This window comes from Eretmochelys imbricata, chromosome 2, assembly GCF_965152235.1.
Source record: "Eretmochelys imbricata isolate rEreImb1 chromosome 2, rEreImb1.hap1, whole genome shotgun sequence".
NCBI lineage: Eukaryota > Metazoa > Chordata > Testudines > Cheloniidae > Eretmochelys > Eretmochelys imbricata.
In genome coordinates, this window is record NC_135573.1 from 186,094,141 (window position 1) to 186,116,411 (window position 22,271).

The following is a 22,271-nucleotide window of genomic DNA, read 5'->3' on the forward strand; positions in this document are numbered from 1 at the left end:
GTTCTGATCAGGTTGAAACATTTAGTTTCAATTTCCACCTTCTCCCCCAGAAATGAAATTTTGTTGAAATTTACACATTCCTGTGGAACATGGTTTTGATTAATGACATTTTCCAACAGAAAAACAATGAACTGGAAAAAATTCTGACCGGCTGTGCCTCGTTCTCAGTTTTTAAAAATCAGAATTTATAAGATTTGTTTTCAACACATTTATTTGAATTCTCCTCTCTCTTTTTTGTATTCCCATTCTTTGTTCACTATGTTCATTTTCTAGTTTGTCAGATGTAAACTTTAAACTGTTTGGGGCAGGGACTGTTTTTCCTTCTCTCTGTGAAGTGTCATGCTAAATTATGGTACTACAAAATAATAGTTTAAAACCTTAACTAAATTTTAACCAAGTTTCTGTCTGGGAATTTATGCATTGGGCACACAGCACACCCAAGTTTGTTTCTCAGCCTGGATATTGCTGCAATCTTCTGTACAGATGGGAAAAGGGCATTATATCCTCTGTGGTCAGTGAAAGGAATTTAAAGCAGAAAGAGGCTCTGTTTATTTTTAATGCAATAGTCACTGTGGCCAGGATTAAAAAAATATCAAGTTCTTCAGAAGTGTGAATTACTAAGGACAAAAAAACCTCCAAAAGTGGGATGACAGCTAGCTGGAATAACTGATGCTCCTATTCCCAAATTCACAGTTCCTTCTTACAGCTTTGTTGGCGTTTAAGCAAACTGTGAAGTGATTTCAGCAGCTTCTGAAGGATGACAGTTTATTTTGCATTTCGCTCACTTGAAACATAAGTATCCAAGTCAATAAAGGTGCAAGAAACAAACATTGCCAGTTCTTTTATATTCTCTATTTGTCTTTCTGTAGGCAAGCAGTTTGGAGTTATGAAAAAGGGCATTAAAAACATCTCTGCATAGCAAGGAACTGGTTATTCTTTGTTAAAAATAATAATTTGCACTTCTGTAGAGCCTACCATTTGTGGACCTCAAGATACTTTATAAATGTGAATGAATAAAGCCCCACAACACCCTTATGGCGTGAGCATTATCATCCTCAATATGGAAACTGAGCCACAGAGAAGTTAAGGCCAAATCTTTAGGAATGACAACACTACATAATGTATTTGTATCTTTACTGTGGAAAACTCAATAACAATATATAATAAGTAATCTTTTTTAAAGAAAAGAAAGTACTTTGTAGCAAGTTGGTGTTAATATTTTCTGTCACTCCAAGTACATAAAATATTTGAAACAGAGGTTTTCATTTCCTTGTAGAAAAGCATTAAAAAAGTAACATGAATGAGGCAGTATTTCTTGTAGTGACATATGCAAAAATTATTAGTGCATATTCAGGCCTCTAACTATTGCATTATATTGTTAAACAAAACAACATGTTTGCACTTGCTTTACTACTAGGATTTAAGATGTGCTTTGTTTTGGACAGGAGAGCACTGCAGAATCTAAATAAAGAGCTAAACGATTTGAGAGAAAGAGCACAGTCCATCTAGGAAGAGGCCTACACCCTATTAATCCCTTTGGCTGGGAATCATTCACTCAAGGACTGATGAAGTGGTTTTCTTCCAAGGTTACAGTAGGGGGTTGGTGGCTTATAGCTCACTATAAAGACAGCAAGCTTGGTCCAGTACACTTCACAGAGATGTGGTCCATGTCATAAGACACTTGCAGATGAAACAGATGGACAAGCGCAAAAGGAAGATTCGTTCCCCCAGCTCAATTTTTAATATAACGATTTTTCCTGTAACATATCCCTATTTAATGTTGTCTTCTACTTTACAATGTTTGTATAGAATAAACTGTCCTGTCAATACCGGGTGAAGTTTTTGAATTTTCCCAGCCTGCTTGTTTCCAAGTTCTCTTTTTTTTAAGGACTTCCTCACTCCCATCCCAGCCATCCTTAATCAGGTGGGCAAGACATGGAGCACCACAGGCCTTGCATCTGTCCTGACCAGATATTTTCTTTAAAAACAGACTGTTTGTAAACAAACTCTTTGGCCTGGATCCTCCCAGAGACCTGTGCACAGAGGTGACTCCCCACATGCAAATCAACTCCTCCTGGCATGGAAGGTGGGTTCAGTCATCTGTACCGCACCATCTCCCTTTCTCTAGACCTTGCAGCCTCTGTCCTAGAATCTGTGTAGGTGGAGAAGTGGTGACTGGAGGGGTTGGAAGAAAACATAACCCTCCCCTTGACCAGCAGAAATGCTGTTTTATCTTTTCCATATGATCTGTTCTGGGGATCTCAGAAGCAGCAGTGACCAGGGAGAGCTCCTGGTAGCCAAGGACATAAGGGGTACACCAGTAGAGGCCAGAACCAATGCAAAAGCAAATGGACTTCATGTGGATGGCCTTGGCCCCTGTCGGTTCCTCAAAATCTGTAAGGGAAAAAACTGAAGGGTTTCCCGGTCAACCATGGAAGGAAGGGAATGATGGCCCATATTGTACAATGAGGATGTATTCATTTATTTGGGGATAGCGGAGGAAGACATCTTTGAAGTGATCTTCAGAGATCACATGGCCCTTGATGGTGCTGGTTTTTACCCAAAATGTAATGCCCACTAAGAGTTTAAACTAAGGTCCTACTGCACCTGCCAACAAAGATTGGCCTGACCACCTCCTACAGAACCCAAATGCAACCAGAAAAAGGTCATTCACTGTTTTTGGATTCATAGATGTCAGGGGCAGAAGGGACCATTTTGATCATCAGCACAAGCAACAGAACTTCCCAAAGTAAGTTCCTAGAGCAGATCTTTTAGAAAAACATCCAATCTTGATTTTAAAATTGCCAGCGATGAAGAATCCACCATGACCCTTGATAAGTTGTTCCAATGGTTAATTACCTTTACTGTTAAAAATGTACCCATTATTTCCAGTCTGAATTTATCTACTTCAACTGTTGGTACATGGGATCTGTAATCAAGTCGCCCCTTAACTTTTTCTTTAAGATAAATAGATTGAGCTCCTCGAGTCTATCACTATAAGGCATGTTTTATAATCCTTCAATCATTCTTCTGGCTCTTCTCTGAAACCTCTCCAATTTATCAATGTCCCTCTTGAACTGTGGGCACCAGAACTGTACACAGTATTTCAGCAGCGGTTTAACCAGTGCCAAATACAGAGGGGTAAAATAACCTACCTACTCCTACTCGAGATTCCCCTGTTTATGCATCCTGGGGTTGCATTAGCCCTTTTGGCCATAGCGTCACATGTTCAGCTGATTATCCACCATGACCCTCAAATCTTTTTCAGAGTCCAGCTTCCCAGGAGTCCCCTATCCTGTAGTATGACCTACATCCTTTGTTCCCAAATGTATACATTTACATTTAGTGACATCAAAACACCATTTGCTTCTGCCCAGCTTCTCAAGAGATCCATATCCCTTGAATCAGTGACCTGTCCTCTATGTTATTTACCACTCCCCCAGTTTTTGTGTCACCTGACAAACTTTATCTGTGATTATTTTTATGTTTTCTTCTGGACATTGATAAAAATGTTAAATAGCGTAGGGCTGATCCATATTGGACCCCACTAGAAATGCACCTGTTTGATGAGGATTTCCTGTTTATAATTACATTTTGAAAACTATCAACCATCTTTTAATCCATGTACTGTATGCCACGTTAATTTTATACTGTTCTAGGTTTTTTTAATCAAAATATTGTGCGATACGAAGTCAAATGCCTTACCGAAGTCTAAGGACATTAAATCAACACTTGCCTTCATCAACCAAACTTGCAATCTCAGATTTCAAATTAGTTTGACAAGATGCATTTTCCATAAACCCATATTGATGGACATTAATTATATTACCCTTCTTTAATTCTTAATTAATCGATTCCCATAACAGCTGCTCCATTTTCCTGCCCAGGATCAATGTCAGACTGACACGCCCATAATTACCAGGGTCTACCCTTTTTAAAATACTGGCACAACATTAGCGTTTTTCCAGTCTTCTGGATCTTCCCCAATGTCCAAGACTTATTGAAAATCAACATTAATGATCCAGCGAGCTCCTAAGTCAGTTCTTTTAAAACTCTTGGATGCAAGTTATATGAACCTGCTGATTTTAAAATGTCTAAGTTTATTGGTTGCTGTTCAACATCTTTCTGAATGGAAAGAGTGTTACTATCATCAGTCATATAAACTGCATCATCTATTTTTTTCCCAAATAGAAAAATATTTATTGAACACTTCTGCCTTTTCTGCATTATTATTGATAATTCTACCATTTCCATCTAGCAATGGTCAATACTACTATGCGGATTCTTTTTGTTCCTGATATACTTTAAAAACTTCTCCTTATTGTCTTTAACTCTGCTGGCCGTAGATTTCTCCTTGTGCCCTTTTGTATCCATTAACAATTTTCTAAAATTCCTAGCTTGATTTATATTCACTACTGTCAACTTCCCCTTTCTTCCATTTTTTTTTTTTTTTTTTTAATAGCTGCCTTCACTTCTCCTCTAAACAAGGCTGGTTTTCTAATATGGCCTTCTTCCTTTATTGAAGCTTTTTGAGCATCTAGTAAAGTGCTCTTAATCAATTTCCAATTATCACTCACATTTTTCAGCTCATATTCTTCCTCCCAGCTGATTTACCTCACAATTGTTTATCCAGCTTTGTGAAATTGGCCCTTTTAAAGCATAAAGTTTTAGGGGAAAATTTAATGAATATATTACATTACTGAATGAATTCAAGGAACAACAGTCAACAACTATTCACTCCCATTTATTCTATGTACTGTGCCTAGGGCGATAGTTTGTCTCCATAATTTCTGCTCTAAAAACACACCTTGAAGACCATCATGGTGGAATGCTTCTCCACCTCCTTCATTACCCTTCCTTTCAGTTATAGTAGCAGATGCAAAGTGAGAGAGAAATTACAAAAGAAATTTATTTTTATGTCCAACATTAAACTTTATGGGCTAAGTACAGTATTTTACGAGTCAGCTGGGAAACGTAAAAAGTGCCCAAATGTTTGCAATCTCTGAGAAAACCAAAAACACTCTACAGATACAGGAAAAATACCTTTTGAAATAATATATTAACCAAGCAAGATCTCTAAATCTTACCTAAACTTAACCCTATAGAGAGCCTTACCAAGAACACATCACAGAGATAGATCACAATAGAACAGTGGTTCTCAAACTTTTGTACTGGTGACCCCTTTCACACAGCAAGCCCCTAAGTGTGACCCCCCGCTTATAAATTAAAAACACTTTTTTATATATTTAATACCATTATAAATGCTGGAGGAAAAGTGGGGTTTGGGGTAAGGACTGACAACTCACAACCCCACATGTAATAACCTCGCAATCACCTGAGGGGTCGTGACCCCCAGTTTGAGAACCCCTGCAATAGACATCTTCTGGGCAGTCTTTTCAAGCTTTCTACAGTCTAATCTTGGAATGGAGCTTTACTTCTAGTACAGGTTTTTAGGTCACTCATATAGGTGGCATTGCTTCTAAGATGTAAAATATTTATCCTTTCCTTTGTGTCACACACAGTCAAAATCACAAGGTAACAATTTCATTTTATAAAATGGTACACCTTCCCTCCATTTTCAGTTCTAATGGGGGCACACCCTAACAGTGGTCATTGCAAGGAATATTTATCCTAGTTATATGATAGGTTTCAACCTAGTCCTAGGCCAAATATTTTATACACTGCATTTATTTTGATGCCATCAGTGGGCCGTTCCCTAACTTTAACAGAAAATTAAAACAAACATATCCTTTCTGCCTGAAGGGTAATCTTCTTTAAACACATGATTTATACTTTAATTCCAGCAGTGGGGAAGAAAAAATTGGTCTCTCAACAATTTAGCCATTTTTCCTGCACTGAAGAAAATACATAAATAATTTCATACCTCATAGTAGTCAATTATGTATCATTTGTTCATGAACTCTAAGCAATTAAGAAATAAGACTTGATGACCAAAATTTAATGGTGTAATAAGAATTAGCAAAGATAACAGGACTATCTGCTGAAGAAGAGTTAAATTTTAAAAAGTGGTTATTTCAGACAAAAATTAGAATAATAATTTTTAAATCTAGTTTTAAGTAGATTAAAAAAGACTAAGAAAATGTCAAGTTTAGATATACAAGCACCAGCAGCATATTAACGCCTAGGCCAACAAGGCCTTGGCCTAGGGTGGTAAATTTGTAAGAGCAGCCAGAGGCACCAACTTCCCCTGGCAGTGGTGGGTGCTCATGCCCCCCCGGCCCAGCCCCAACTCCACCCCTTCCCTGCCCCTATTGGTCCCCTTCCTCAAATCCCCGCTCCGGCCCCACCTCCTCCCCTGAGCATGCCACGTTCCCGCCTCTTCCCCCCTCCCTCCCAGCTATGCAAAGCTGTTTTGCGCACAAGTGCTGGTAGGGAGCATGGAGAAGCAGGACCCGGCGGCGTGCTCAGGAGAGGAGGCAGAGGCAAGCTGGGGTGGGGAACTGCCGGGAGGTGGGCGGCAATTATTTCAGGGCCTAGAGGCGGCAAAATCATTAATCTGCTGCTGACAAGTACCACTTTTGTGCCCCCTGGTGCTCCTGTTTTGAAGAGCAGAAAATCTTAAAGTCATTTTTGTCTGCTGAACATATATAACTTCTACATTTGTGTCAACAGTGTTACTTTCCCATATTATTTAAAAAGATACATATATACACTAGATTTTCTGGGTCTTTTTCTATTTTCACTTGTCAAAGAACACTATGATAATCTGGATAATTACTTTCTTTACAAAAGAGCATTTTGTCATATCCTATGCATGCCACAGAATTATATCTATGATACCTTATAAATATGTCACATATCACATTTATTTTAGTGTCACTAGTGGTATATATTACTATACCGTCAGTGCTCAAACACTCACCTCATCATCATCCATTATATGCCGCTTTGCAAATTCGTACATTTCTGTCTGAAGTGTGGTTATGTTATAATATCGAACTGCTTCCTATCAGAACAAAATGTCCAGATTATTTTTTAGGGCAATAAGACATTGTGAACTTATTTCTGAATTTCTCCCAAGGCATCAGACATCACCTGTGACTCTTCCAGCAAAGCCAGTTCCAAACTCAGCACTATTCTGGATTAATTTCAAGATTGCCCCATGTTTGTGAAAGGAAGATGGAAGTAATGAATGAACAAATATGCTAAGCAGAATATATAATATTTTCTGTGAATCCTTCAAATTGTGTCATCCTTTTGAACCTTCTTGCTGTCTTAAAAATTGGCCAGTTTGAAACTAAATGAATCGAGATCCCAAAGTAAGCAGCTATAGGGTCAGAACATACCTGGCCTTAGTGTACGTGTTCATAAAGAGACACAAAGTGAGCGGTCAGTGCGCTTGACGAAGCCCAGGTCTCCTTCCACATCATTCTATATAAAAAAAGAAAAGGAGTACTAGTGGCACCTTAGAGACTAACCAATTTATCTGAGCATAAGCTTTCGTGAGCTACAGCTCACTTCATCGGATGCATTCAGTGGAAAATACAGTGAGGAGATTTATATACACACAGAACAAGAGAAAATGGGTGTTATCATACCCCGGGGAGGGGGTGGGGGAGAAGAAAACCTTTTGTAGTGATAATCAAGGTGGGCCATTTCCAGCAGTTAACAAGAATGTCTGAGGAACAGTGTGGCCCACCTTGCTTATCACTACAAAAGATTTTCTTCTCCCCCCTTCTCCTCCCCCCACCCACTCTCCTGCTGGTAATAGCTCATCTTAAGTGATCACTCTCCTTACAGTGTGTATGATAACACCCATTTTTTCTTGTTCTGTGTGTATATAAATCTCCTCACTGTATTTTCCACTGAATGCATCCGATGAAGTGAGCTGTAGCTCACGAAAGCTTATGCTCAAATAAATTGTTTAGTCTCTAAGGTGCCACAAGTACTCCTTTTCTTTTTGTGAATACAGACTAACATGGCTGCTACTCTGAAACTTATCATTCTATGGAGTTGGCCAACCATGGAGAGAGATGCATGCTGACAGTGGCTCTGGAACACTTTTTATAGTTGGCGTACCAAAAGCCAGCTAATGAAGCTGCAAACCATGTGTGTTCAAAAGCAACTTGAAAAAGTGCAATTCCTGCTCATACCACACGGGTGCAGCACAGCTCTGGGATTCTCAAGAATCACAAAATAATAGTAGCTTTGTTCTGACAGCACCAGCAAACTTTTCACAGTGAAACCTGGGGGTGCTGCAGCACCTGCCACACCCCTAGTTCTCACGCCTCTGGATGCTGAGGTATAGTGCACTGCCCTCTACTCAGAGTGGTGGCTGAACATCACAATCTATCTTATAGTAAACAGTTGCTATGTTTGGTGGTATTACCAGCATCTGCAATGTTTGTTCCATATAACTCTTTCAGGCAGGGTAACAGGAGAAAGGATTCCTCCTCCTTCACAAGGGTGTCCAAAGCATAGCGTAAGGTCAAAATGCAGCCCCAGGCCAACTTAACCCTGTGTAACTCCTAGGGGAATGCAAAGCAGGTCAACTGTGGGATTTTCTGCTGGGCAATTCAAACAAAAAGCAATTTCTAATAATTTTTGGAGGATCAAAGTACAAGCACAATGTAGTGGTATACATTTAAAATAGTACATAAACATAGAGGTGCTGCAGGATTTGAGCTCCTGGAAAGCAGTCAATGAATCCTACAGTCTCAAAGTATGGGTGTCTGTGCTTCTTTCTCTGCATTCCACATCCTAAATGCATTTGCAGGTGGCTATTTTCTTAGAAATTTTACTTTTATGGCCATTACATAAGTCACTCCCTATGGATCTCGCAGCCATGTTGAAGACCAATGCTGAAGTTCACGTCTACTTTGAAACGGGACTACATAAAAATGGCACCTTCTCACTCATCAGATCTGTTCCCTGTGTGAGCTGAGACTCATATCTGCTGACTGTAGAGACAATGAGATTTTACTGCATTTTGCTCCTGTTAGCCCTGCAAAGCCAGCACAGTTCAGGGCTTGTCTTAACTACAAAGTTAAGTTGAGGAATAACTCGCATGTTGTTCCAACTCAAGTCTCATCCACACACAAAACCCTTAAACTCGAGTGGTCATGCTTTTAACTTGAGTTTGTTGACCTGAGAGGGGATATAAGCTCAAAGTTCAAGTGAACACAACTTGTCAGCTGCTAACATGATCACTCTACAGTGTGGATACAGGTTAGTGTCATTTGAATACCGCTTGTCCTCCAATGGCTTCCCACAATTCTCCCCTATGTGCCCAGAAAGGACAGACAAATTCTCCTACAATTCAAGGAGTGGTTCAGGTTATTGCAGTACTAAGAATCATATGACATGCACCTAGACGTCTAAGTGACACACATGAATGAGAGCGGCACCAGTGTGGATGCAGCACCTTGAGTGTTGTTTCAGTGTGGCTGCTCTCACTCCAACTAGACTAACCCAAAGTAACTGCAATGAAGACAGACCCTAAGTGAGCGTGAGCCAGATTCTATTCTGGATCATGCATCATCAACAGAAATGTTAACTGAATTCCAGTCAGTTATACATATGCAAACTGATGTGGTTGTGCACGTGTCACTAATGATGTATTTTGCATGCAGAACCATTGTATTGGCAAGAAGGCACAAGAAAGAACCAAGCTTCATTCTTGGTTCCCAGGCTGAGTTTGCAGAGCAAACAGTTTACAAGTAAAAAAAAAAACAACAACAAAGTTTTTTACTTGTAAATTGGGAACATTGGATCTGGAAGTTAAGCTGAAGCTAACAACACAGAGCCCCATTATACCATTTTTTACAGAGTCACTTTTCAAAGTATTGCTGCACTTTATCTTGGTTCCTTGCTAAACTGAATTATAACATGGCTTGGCTGGCCTGTTTGGAGGAAAGCCACGTTAAAAGGTTTTTCAGAAGGCATTCTAGGTTAGGTGGCTAGGTGTAATACACCATAGGTATATCCCAGCCACCCTGGCTATAAAACTGCTTTCTGAAAAACCTTTTTAATGTGGTTGTTCCTGTCCACAGCAACCAGACAAATGTGTTCTGAAATGGTTTGTGGAAAATGGTGTAAATATGGTTATTAAATATAGCTACATTCCAGTGCTTACAGAACTTAGAAGAAAAACAGGCAGCCTTCAGGACCTGGGAGTGATCTGCTGACAAGCAGTAAGTGACCAACAAGAGTCCCAATGCTGTTGTGGTGCCACTTAGTTTGGAAGTCTCCAGATCTTCAGTGACTGGTTAGGTAGCCCTCGCAGGCAGATAAAATAAACAAGTGTAGATAAGGTGGTAAACAGGCATGTTTGATATCTCAGTGAATTAATGTGTACCTCACTATACTCCAGCAGAGAGGGAAGAATTGTAAAATCCCTTCTCTACACAATATACAGATATTTTTACAACTCTCTGATTCTAGTAAGTGAATTGTGTTCGACACAAAAACCTCTAAACAATCCCTCTCTGCCATAACTTCTGTTGGATTCTGGGGTAACATTACGAGACATCTTGCAAGCAATTTACCCACTCAACTTACTGGTCTGGGCTGGAAATCTTCCTCTGTGAGTCCCCATTTGTCTTTATGGTATTGATAATAGACCATGTTCTGTTTCATCACTTCATCTTTCTGGTCGAAGAGCATGTAGCTAGCAACACAAGGGGCTGCATTCTTCATGTCATTCACTGAATTAATAAAACAAACATAAGCCTGCAGAGAAGGTAAATGAGCAACAGTCCACATTTCCCTTTATTATCCAAACTCAGGAAATTCAGGTGACGACAGGTGTAGTATTTCTCCCAAATCTTCCTTCTCAACTGTATAAAATAAACAACCCCCCATAAAGGACTTAAAACACAAAAACAAAAAAATCCCCATCCTGGCTGACTCTGAAAAGCTTTCACAGAACATTACCTGGCTACAACTTTGCCCAGTAACAGGATGAATGATGTGTACCACTCAGAGGTTATTTCATGAGATGACAATATGCAAGGCATGCTCCAAAGAGCCCACTTCTTAACTCTGGAGATTGTTTGAAAGATTTACAATTCTCTCACCATAAAAATGCAAGAGATAATCTTAAATCAAAAGTCTACGATCAACACAGAAAAAACTTTGCCATGATTTGATTTTTATTTTTTAATATTATATAACAACCAAAAACTCTTCCCTGCATTCCAACAACCAGGGCAGTATTGACCCAGTTTGGTCATCTTCCCCATTTTGTGGCATTCTTTATGGTAAAACTGAGTTAAGAGGGTGAGGGAAGAGGAAACAAGGAGGTGGATAATCAAATGGCAAAAGACCTCAACTCAAGCTGAATTTTACCCTCTGATGGGAGTCAGCAGAAGCTAAGCATGCATCCAAAGGCAGAATTTGGCTCTTAAAATGCAGGTCTTTGCCTAAAAAGAGACTGTAAAATTCTCAGTGATCTTCTTACTAAAATGTGTTCCTTCTAACTACCAGCCCTTCAACCTCAATGTGGTCTTGGAAAGTCAAGCCAGGCTCTTTCCTTTTGTCATGGGGTGCGTAGCCCATGCAGATAAGGAATGGATTAATGTGGGCCTGCGAAGCCAATTATACTACCTGTTTGCACCCAGAGGATGGGCCTGTCTTAATTGAAGCTGAAGCTCAGCTGGGGAAGGAGCTGGTCACGGTGATTATAAAGAGTGGAAGCATATCTTAAAAGGAGACTTTCTTGGTGTTAGAGAATGGAGAGACCAGCAAGGTCACAGGTGAAGGCCAAGGGAAGAGTTAGCCCAGGGGATCCTCTCCTGAGTAGCAAAGTCTAGCAAGAGGCCAGGAAACATACAGAGCAGCCATCGGGCTGGCACAAGCTCTGGTGAAGAGGTCTGATAATAAGGCAGGATCTGGACTTCCACACAGAGAGCCCTACAAGGTATCCCACTGAGGAACAAAGAGGGATGGAAAGTCACACCTGAAGAGGGCAGAAGGCGATTTAAGTTGGTACTTTTAACTTGGGGATTTTGTTGTGGGATTCTGGGGTGGGAGAAAGAGTCCTGCAAGTCCTGGTCCTGAGAGAAGGGTAAACCTGGAGAAGCCTGCTGACATGCTATGGTAAGAAGAAGTCTAATGAGGCAGCATGAAAGGAATTGGATAGAGCAGACCTTGGCTGCTGGTTACAGGGTCCCTGGAATGAAACTCACAGTAGTGGGAAGGCCTAGGTTCCTCTACCAGCTCCTGGGGAGGATAGTGACAGGCACCTGACAACCCCAAGAGAAGGGTGGTGAGGACTACCAGGGCCCACTGGGGCCAAAGCCCTTTTGTAAGGATGCTGAACTTTTTCCATTGGACTTTGTTACTCTGGAAATGGTGAAACTAAAGCATGACCTGGCTGGAGGGCTGAGTCACAAGAAGAGGCAGACTACTACAAGGCCAGAGTGGGTGTCGGCAATGAGCGCAAGAGGAGGAGTCTGCTGTGCCATATCCAGCCATGAGTGGGTGCACAGTATGTCAACCCTTCTACACCTTTTCTCATATCCACAGCAATAAAAGTTCAGCTGGTCAAATTAGGATTTTGTTACACCTGCCTTCAGAGGGCTGCAAAGATGTAATTGACTGGAAATTAGTAAACAATAATTTTCTGAACAAAGAACAGAACCTAGCTCAGTCTCTCAGCTGCATTGTCTCTGCAGAGTTGGCAGAAATTTAAAAAAAAAAAAAAAAAAGGCAAGGAAAATTCTTCTAGTCACTGAGTCAGCAGATGTGATTCTGAATATATGCAAGGAGAACATCTGCTGAGAAAGCAGGGGCAATGTTTACAAAATCACTTTTCAGAATACAACTGCACTTTAATAATTGAGGAGTATTCACAGAGTCATCCAAAGACAAATGAAAAAATATCCATCATAGAAAGCGTGCAGGGAAGCTTCCATACACAATTGCGGCCATATCAGCAGTTCCCATACCAAGTACACCATATGAATACCTCATTTACCCAAATGCCTTTATAAGAACGATCATTCCTGATACACAGTTTTCAATAATAGGTTTCCTCTTTATGCATGTCCCCAGTTCTAGTCAGATGAATGAGGTCCTATTATGAAAAGAAAAATGTATGGAACAGTTTACAGTCCCTTGTGATGGAAAAAATACTACTTGTATAATTAATTTTCAATGGTTTGCATTATATTTGATGCACTGCCTCTAGGTCATAATTTCTCTTCTTCCTAGCTGTAATAGTTGGAAGTCCCTATATAACAAAAAAAGCTCTCTTGTCTTGGTAAAACAGCACATCTCTCTATTTAAAAAGGCTTTGCGAGCCACAGTGTGGGACTGAAGGCGTGTCTGCATTGTATAACTACAATAATCTAGCTGTACCAAGGCAAATGCCTACTGTACATGCGCTGCACCTGTGTAAATAATAGACTGCACTGAGGCAGTTTAACCCAGAATGCACCAATGCCAGCCACTGTACATTAGAGAAGCTTGTCTACAATAGGGGGAGAGGAAAGAAAGGATAGTGAAGTGGTTGGGACAGTGGCTTGACTACTCAGAAGACCTGAGCTCAACTCCCGCTTCCCCATACACTGCCCATACTACCTTGGGAAAGTCGCTTGGTGTCTCTGTGACTCAGTTCCCTATCTGTAAAATAAGGATAACACTATTTCCCCACCTCACAGGGGTACTGAGAATAAATACATTAATGATTGTGAGCTGTTTACGCACATCAGTAATGAGGGCCATATAAGTACCTAAGATAGATTGGTACAGAAGTCCGCAGTGTAGATAAGTGCTGAGAAGGACCAGTAGATCTTGTACCTGGTAGACCTTGTACCAACAGGAGTCAAAGGGCTTGTCTACACTGGCACTTTACAGCACTGCAACGTTCTTACTCAGGGGGGTGAACCCCCTACCCAAGCGCAGCGAGTTTCAGCACTAAAAAGCACCCATGTAGACTGTGCTGGGAGCCGCTGGGAGCTCGTCAAGGTGGATTTTTTACTTTCTCCCAGCGCTCTGCTGCAGCCACACAAGTCACATTACAGCACTGTCACAGCTGTGCTTTAGTGTTGCCAGTGTAGACTAGCCCAAAGGACTGCAGCAGAATGTGACAAATCAAGTCATGCTTATTCTGTAATTGTCTAAGATGCAAGTCTTCATTTCTCTAATAGAAACCTGATTAGAGACCATTAACAGCCAAGCACCTCCTACAATTTCTGTCACTTCAGTGGGAGTGGAGCGGGCTCCGCACTTGACAGGATCAGGCCATAAAATGCTTTTCTCCCAAATCAATTTCATATGGGGGCTATTCACCTCTCCTCACATAGGTTTGTCTCGCATAGATATCAATGGCACTTACACATGCCCGGGGAGAAAGACGAGACTAGAGGTCTCTGACTTTTAGGTTCAAAATAGATTAATTGCAATTTCAAGATGCTATAAATAAAATATTCTAAACCATTGTCACTGGAGGAGGCTTGTCAGTACCATCCCAAGCTTATTTTTTAAAAAGACTCAAAACACTACTTACATTTATAATAGGCAAACTGTAAGTAATGGTACATGGTTGCCACAAACTTCTCTACAACAAAGCCTCCTATGACCGGAGTCAGGCTACTTTCACACTGCAGTTTGCATTCAAGGACTTCAGTGTAGTGATCTAAAGGAAAACAGAGATAGAACACAGTTAGCTGTTTCAGAAGCACTCCTGCAGCCAGCTCCCCTATACATCATGGCTCCATATCACTCCCCTGGGTCCTGGACACCAAGGTCCTGATGTTCAGAGATCCTGAGCCCACACAATTCCAGCTGAAGTCAATGAGAAGTGTTAGTGCTCAGCACTTCTGGAATGCAGGCCCCAATGACTTCAGACCAAAAGCTTCAGTCAAAGTAAACAGCTATGTTATGTTTTACAGACACATACAGGCAGCCTGTGTTGACACATTTTATATACAATGATATTTCTATCTATTAAATTATTGAAATGGAGTACTGCTGTATTTGTACCTGTGACCTTAATAGCGATTTTTTAAAGTAGTTGATTTTGCAGTCTTATTTAATTGTTTTGTCACAAAATAAAAGCTGATACTACTGGATATTGTCATGCCAAGGAGAAAGGTAAAAGGTATTCCAAAACAACCTTACAGTTTGTAGCTTTTTGCCTTTCTCCGGTATTTGGTCTCAAGAAAATAGATGCAAATATGGTAACTTATTCACAGAACATCTTTCATCCTATAAGATCCTAAATTCAAGTTCACAAACTCAATTACAAACCACTCAACAGCTCAAAACAGGTTAGAACCAGAAGTAATAAATAATTTTGAGATATACTTCTTACAGAGCCTTTTAAAGGATCTCAAAGTCCCAAACATTAATACCTCTTTAAAACTCAACACCCAGGTAAAGTAGATATTGGCACTTCAGTTCCTTTGTCAGCAAAATGGAAGTGACAGGTAATACAGTGAGTCAATGACAGAAGGTAAAAGATCAAGAACTTGGCCCCTCAGTTCCTTTTCTCTATCCGCTAAGCCCCCTTTCCTCCCAGAAGTGAAGACTACTGTATCCATTGAAAATGCAGGATGAACATGGGAAGGCAGAATGTAATTACCCACATCAGAAATTGATTAGGACATCAGGGCTTATCACTCCTACTTTCACAAGAGATATGGTATCTCTGAACGCAGTGGTTAGAGATTTGGTGTTATGTCTTATCTAAACGACTTGAGGCAATCAGCGAATGGATTTCTGGGGCGCATATCTGTATACAACATATCTGTATGCACATTCATGCATCCGATGAAATGAGCTGTAGCTCACGAAAGCTTATGCTCAAATAAATTTGTTAGTCTCTAAGATGTCACTAGTACTCCTTTTCTTTTTGTATACAACTATTATCCATAATTCAGAACCCCCCAATATAAAAGTGTTACTAATAAAATTAGGAACCCACTTCCTCATGTAATGTCAATTATAATTCAATTAAAAACGTTATCTTCACTGGTGGTGCTGAGACATTTCAGGATACAAGGTCAAGCTAGCAAGCCTTTTGGCAATTTAGAAATTCTGCTGCATTTCTAGTGCTGTTACCAGACACCCACCTTTGAAAAGAAGCATGTCTGCAACCACTTTACTGAGGTTCACATAGCTCTGGGGATGGTATTTATTGCCATTGTTACTGAGAAGCAAGGGAAACTTACATATGCAATTTCGATAACACAAAAACTGTGGCTTTTCTAATTATATCCTGTGAGATGCAGCATTTAAATTTTTTTTCAAGTTATATGAGGAAAAATATTCCTCCTCAATGAACAGTCCATATCTCTACTGCAGAGCATGCAACAGAGATTCACAATACAAACTGGAGAGGAGAAATTTTCAAGGTCAAATGTTGAGGCTGTGATGTTGTCTAGCAGGTTTCCAGCTCAAATCAGAGCTAAAGGTCAATTCACTTGTGTTAGCTGAGTTGAAAGGGAATGTTAATGGCGCATTGTCTTCACTCATCTATAAGTGGTTGATTGCAATCGCATTACATTATGTGTGTCCCTGTAATTAAATAACCCCAGATTAAAGTGTATGTATATTCAGGTGTTAGAACTTTGTGAATGCTAATAAATGATAAACACTTATATTGTTTCATTTATCTATCCCTATTATAATGTAATGGCAAGCAACTGCATTATGTATATCACTGTATGGCTTTGTCTATACTTAAAACTTTTGTCAATCAGGGGTGGGAAAAATACACACCCCGACCAACATAAATTCCACTTACAAAAGTGCTGCTGTGGACAGCGCTATCCTGCCAACATAGCGAATGCCACTTGTTGGGGTGGTTTAATTAAAGAGCAGCTACATGGGAGACCTTACAGTGGCATAGTTGTAGCGGTACAGCTGTGCTGCTGAAAGGTCCGTAGTACAGACACAACCTAACTAAATTACTTGTGAATGTCAGGAAATAGAATGTTGACTTGAACACAATGACCCTTGCTTTGAATAATGGAAATTCAATCTGCAATTGCTACTCATCAAAATCCACTTGGGTGAGGACACTGTTCAGATGGTCTTCTGTGAGCAGAATCTATAAATACTGGTCAAAGGGAATGATACTGCATCTCTGGACTGATAGATTCTGACAGGGTGGAATACTGAGTGACTGGACAGAGATCCCCAAAGTTATTTTGGGTAACCCTGAGAAACTTATAGAAAATTAGCAGATTACTACTTCTCTGCTATCACCTTGAACTTACAAACTTGGACTCACCTATAATGTATTTTATCTGCTTTAACCTCTCAATAACTCTAATTTCTTTTCCTTAGCTAATACATCTTTAGCTGGTTTACTAGAGAAATTAGCTGTCGGTGTTGTCTTTGGTGTGAGATCCAGAGTATCCACTGACCTGGGGTAAGTGAGCAACCCCTTGGAGTTAGAAGTAACCAAAATTGAGGTGACTTTTTTTCATTTCAACACAAAGTCTAGTTTGCCTGGGTGGTAAGGGGACTGTCTGTGGTTCCATGGTAAAACTAATATAGTGATCCAGGAGTGCACATTTGTTACCGGCTTGGTGAAATCTAATGATAGAATATACTACCAGTTTGAGGTGTCTGCCCTGTTTCTTGACAGTCTGACCTGAGACTGGCACTCTGAGTTGTAAGCCATACCAGGCAGGGTGACAGAGGCTCAATAGCAAACAAAGTTACTGGTGAGAAATGGGTCTGGATTAATACTGCTAATTAAACAGAGAAATTCCTACCATTTCCTAGAAGGCTACTCAGATATTTAGAAACATCAACACATTTCACTTTAATATTTTTCTCTATATTAACCCCCTCCATTATGGATTTCCTATAGTACCTATGTTTTCCAAGGACAAGATAGCCTATTGATGAGGCCAACTATAACTCTTCTTTAACATAGGCCACAATCTAGCATTGATGAGGCATCATGTTGTGTATGTCACCATGCAGAACAAGGAGCATGAAAAGCAACACCAACGACACTCATTTAGAAACTAAAATACGTATTCAAGACTCCTTGTCCAAGAGCAGGGGTGAACAAACTATGGCCCGCGGGCCAGATCCGGCCCGCCAGCTCCTGCTCCAGTGCTCCAACCGGGGAGCAGGGTCGGGGCTGCTCCACGTGGCTCCTGGAAGCAGCGGCATGGCCTCCCTCTGGCTCCTATGCCAAGGAGCAGCCAGGGGGCTCCGCTCTGCATGCTGCCCCACCCCCAAGTGCTGCCCCCGCAGCTCCCACTGGCTGGGAACCATGGCCAACGGGAGCTGCAGGGGCAGTGTTTGGGGATGGAGCAGTGTGCAGAGCCGCCTGGCCATACCTCCGTGTAGGAGCCGGAGAAGGGACATGCCGCTGCTTCCGGGAGCCGCTTGAGGTAAGTGCTGCCTGGAGCCTGCACCTCTGAGCCTCCCCCCTGCCCCAGCCCTGATCCCCTCCTGCCCTCCAAACCCCTCGATCCAAGGCCAGAGCACCCTCCTGCACCCGAAACCCCTCATCCCCAGCCTCACACCAGAGCCCGCACCCCTTCCTGCACCCCACCCGCCCCTGCCCTGCCCCTGCACCCTGAACTCCTCATTTCTGGCCCCACCACGGAGCCCGCACCCCCAGCCACAGCCCTCACCCCCTCCTGCACCCGAACTCCAATTTTGTGAGTATTCATGGCCTGCCATACAGTTTCTATTCCCAGATGTGGCCCTTGGGCCAAAAAGTTTGCCCACCCCTGTCCTAGAACTAAGGTGCTGCCGAACACGAACCTGCTATTGAAAGATAAAAGTCTTTAAAATCTTTGATCTCCCGGGAGCCTTCACAGGCTGCAAGGCAGTCTTCATAGGCTTTGAAGAAATCAGGAAGTGCCAGCTCCATATCGGAGATGGAGGTCCTCCAGTTATCCCCATTGTATGCCCTCACAGCCCTGACAAAGAGAGTCTGAAAAACAAGCAGGAGTGAGAAGTAGCAGTTTTTAACCTGTGGAAAAAGTAGTCGCACTATGGGCTCCAGTGAATAAAAAGAAAATGTTGAATTATGGGGATTCAAATACAATGAATGCCACTTATTTCTCAATCTTAATATAATCTCATTTATCCAAGTAACACGTGGGAATAAGTAAGTAAATGTAGATAATCAAGAGAGATTTCAAGGTATTTACTAGAGTGAGGGACATGATCCTATTTCAGATAGCTGACAGATAAGTTTGTGGAAGAGAGATTTCAGTGTGACTCTGATGTTAGAATACAGATCTTTAAGCCTGTTTGTAAAGGCCTATACTTTAAGAATTTAGGTATATGTTTATTATTTAGCTAGTTACAGAGGTATAAAATAGAGAATTTGTGTAAGGGCCTTTTTTTACTGTGACAGTTTGAGGCCCCGTTTTTAGACCCCGTTAGGCTAATGCCTTTGGCCAAGCAGCAGAGGCAGCCATAAGCTGGGAAGTGTATAGTTACATTTTTACATTTCAAACTAGTTATATTGAAATAAGGCAATCTGGGGTTGTTAGGAAGGTGATTTGATTTATTACCTTTAGAGAAAGGGAAGAGCCTAGAAGATGTAAAAGGAAATTTAGTTTGATAGTTTTTTTATTTGGTAAGAACTTACTTATTAATAGACACAGCTGGGAAACCATATGTCTTTATAGATGTAGTTGTGAAATTTTTACTTTTGTATTGTTTTGTTATTATAGTTTTTACTTTGCTATGTTTATAGTTTTTCTCTGGTTTTGTGATTGTTTTTGTTTGCTGTATAATTAATTTTGCTGGGTGTAAACTAATTAAGGTGGTGGGATATAATTGGTTAGCTAATTATGTTACAATATGTTAGGATTGGTTAGGTAAATTCAGTTGAATGATTGGTTAAGGTATAGCTAAGAATATTACTATATAAATTAGGGGCAAACAGGAAGTAAATTGGGATTTGAAAATAAAGAAAAAGGAACTTGGATTTAAGCTTGCTGGAAGTTTACCCCAATAAACATTGAATTGTTTGCACCTTTGGACTTCGGGTATTGTTGCTTTTTGTTTAAGTGAGAAGGACCAGGGAAGTGGGAGAATGAAGGTATAAGTTCTCTAACACCTGAGCCACAATCAAATTTTAAAAATATATTTTTTCAGCAGGGTCCAAATGACCTAACGAGAGTTCTAGGATATGTCTACAGTGCAAAGAAAAACCTGTGTCATTGTGTCTCAGAGCCCAGGTCAACTGACTCCTACTTGCAGGGCTCAGACGGCAGGGGTAAAAACACCAATATGGAGTTCCTACTTGGGCTGGAACTTGGACTCTGAAACCTGGCAAGGGGGGGAGGGTCTTGGAGCCCCAGCTTCAGCCCAAGCTAGACCATCTACACTGCTGTTTTTAGCCCCACAACCCATGCCCAAATCAATTGACCTGCGCTTTGAGACTCGGTGCTGCAGGTTTTCTTTGCAGCATAGATATATTTCCTAATTGTTTTAGGCCCTGATCCTGCACTTACACACCTGAATAACTTTGCATACTTGCCTAGTCCTGTTGAGTTCACTACTCACATGCACAAAATTAAATGGTGGTTAAATCTTAGCAGGATCTGGCCCTCAGCTTGCACACTATTATATAAAGGCTGCTTTGACTTCATGGTTTACTATGAGAGAGCTGGATGACACTCCTACGGGCATAAAGTTCCAGGTCAAAAGGAGCAAGCTTTCAAATCAATGTACTAGTGTTGTAGCTACATTAACTGTAATGAGGTGAGGGTACGAGACAGCATGCTTGAGATAAGTTATAAAAAGGGATTTGACAGAGGAGAAAGGAGATTTTTGGCAGATGAAAAAAAGGAGACTGCCCCAGACACAAAGGGTAATATAACAGGATGTGAGGAACAGAAAGTAGCAAACGGGTGACTGGGAAGATGAGAGGGAATGGGATGGAAAATAGAGATAGAGTTCAGAGCAAGATTATATAGAAGAACGAGAACCTTGAATCTAATGCAATGAGAAAGAAAGTCAATGGAGGTATTCAAGGAGAGCAGACTGCAGGTAGAGAACTTACTTCATATGGCTTTGTCTCCAAGTCTTTAATATGCTCCTCGGCATCAGGCATGCTCTTGTAATAAGCCATATTCCTCTGCATCATCTCGTCATTTGGGTGCTTCAGCAGAAATGTATGAGCTGCTGCAATGGCTTTTGGAAAGTTATTAGCCTAAACAGGAAGAACAACACACAACAAGCTGCTTTTTTAAGTTATTTGATTTTTGCCAGCAAACTTTCCTTCCATCTCATTGTACATATATTTATTTCCACTTAGCAGAATCGATGAATGACCCCTGGAGACTTTTCACTCTGCATGCAAAGCAATACAACTCCAGAATCAGCAAGTTCATATAACTGGCTACGAGAACCAGAAGGTAGATTTAGTGGTAAATACCGAACAAAAAGATGTATTTATTTAAATAAAGAGAACCAACTTCAACTCTGAAGCAGAATAACACACACATTAAACATTTTCTTTGCAGGTCTGAAGAGGAATTGTACCCAATGTTCTTTTTCAACAAAACTGTGTGGTGTGGAGTTACACTATTAAAAAAAAAAAAAAAAAAGTGATTGATTCCTGGCATAAACTGGAGGAAAAAAAAATGTGCATTTACCATGTGTATTTACCATGAATTCACACCCTAAGTGTTGCAAGGCACTAGAACATGCCATATTGCTCAATTACAATAAATCACTCCACTGTTTGACTGCTTAAAAGCCACGTACTCCAGATCATTAGATTTCTGGATGCTATTTTGTAATTCAAGTATTACATTTGCTCTGGTGTCTTACTTTTTATTTCTTAAACACCGATAATCTGCTCTACAATCTACTGTACAAAACCCAGAAAAAAAAACACTGTCTATGAGCTAAGGAGCTCACAATCTAAATAAACTGCAGTAAGGTGCTACATTGTAGAACATGAAGAATTTAATCAGACACCCACTATGCAGAGAACAAAAGATAATGGTGGGAAAGGAGGGCAATTAGTGAGGCCACAGCTCCAGCGGGTCTGCTCTGCTACTTGAAAGCATTGCCAAGCATCAGCAGAGTAAAGGTGACATGATTCTGGTGAGTTTTACTGCTACCAATACAGTTCTGAACTGTTCATTCTGTCTTAATGGTTACTACCTATTGTTACAAGTAGCAGCTATGATTATTATAAATCAAAGAGACCGGCAATTTAAAAAAAAAATGTTTTCTCCCAATTCATATAACGGTCAATGCATAACATTAACAGTTTCCTTTGCATAGGGCCCAATCCTGCACCACTTTTGTGCATAAATGGATGCTGAATTGGGCTCAGTCTGCCAGCTTCCTTGGCT

At 40.7% G+C, this 22,271-nt stretch overlaps 1 protein-coding gene across 2 annotated transcripts in view; it reads right to left on the bottom strand.

Annotated features, from left to right (window-relative positions):
* CRTAP (cartilage associated protein) overlaps positions 1-22,271 on the bottom strand; it is a 37,320-nt gene that overhangs the window by 9,739 nt on the left and 5,310 nt on the right. For both annotated transcript variants that reach the window (XR_013345303.1, XM_077811108.1), the window contains exons 2-6: positions 20,966-21,115; positions 18,706-18,877; positions 14,474-14,602; positions 10,522-10,667; positions 6,884-6,967 (exon numbers count right to left, since the gene is read on the bottom strand). Coding sequence is in view for 1 of the 2 variants with exons in the window: in XM_077811108.1 (XP_077667234.1) it covers positions 6,884-6,967; positions 10,522-10,667; positions 14,474-14,602; positions 18,706-18,877; positions 20,966-21,115 (681 nt within the window). In the remaining variant the exon portion in view is untranslated. The remainder of the gene's footprint in view (positions 1-6,883; positions 6,968-10,521; positions 10,668-14,473; positions 14,603-18,705; positions 18,878-20,965; positions 21,116-22,271) is intronic.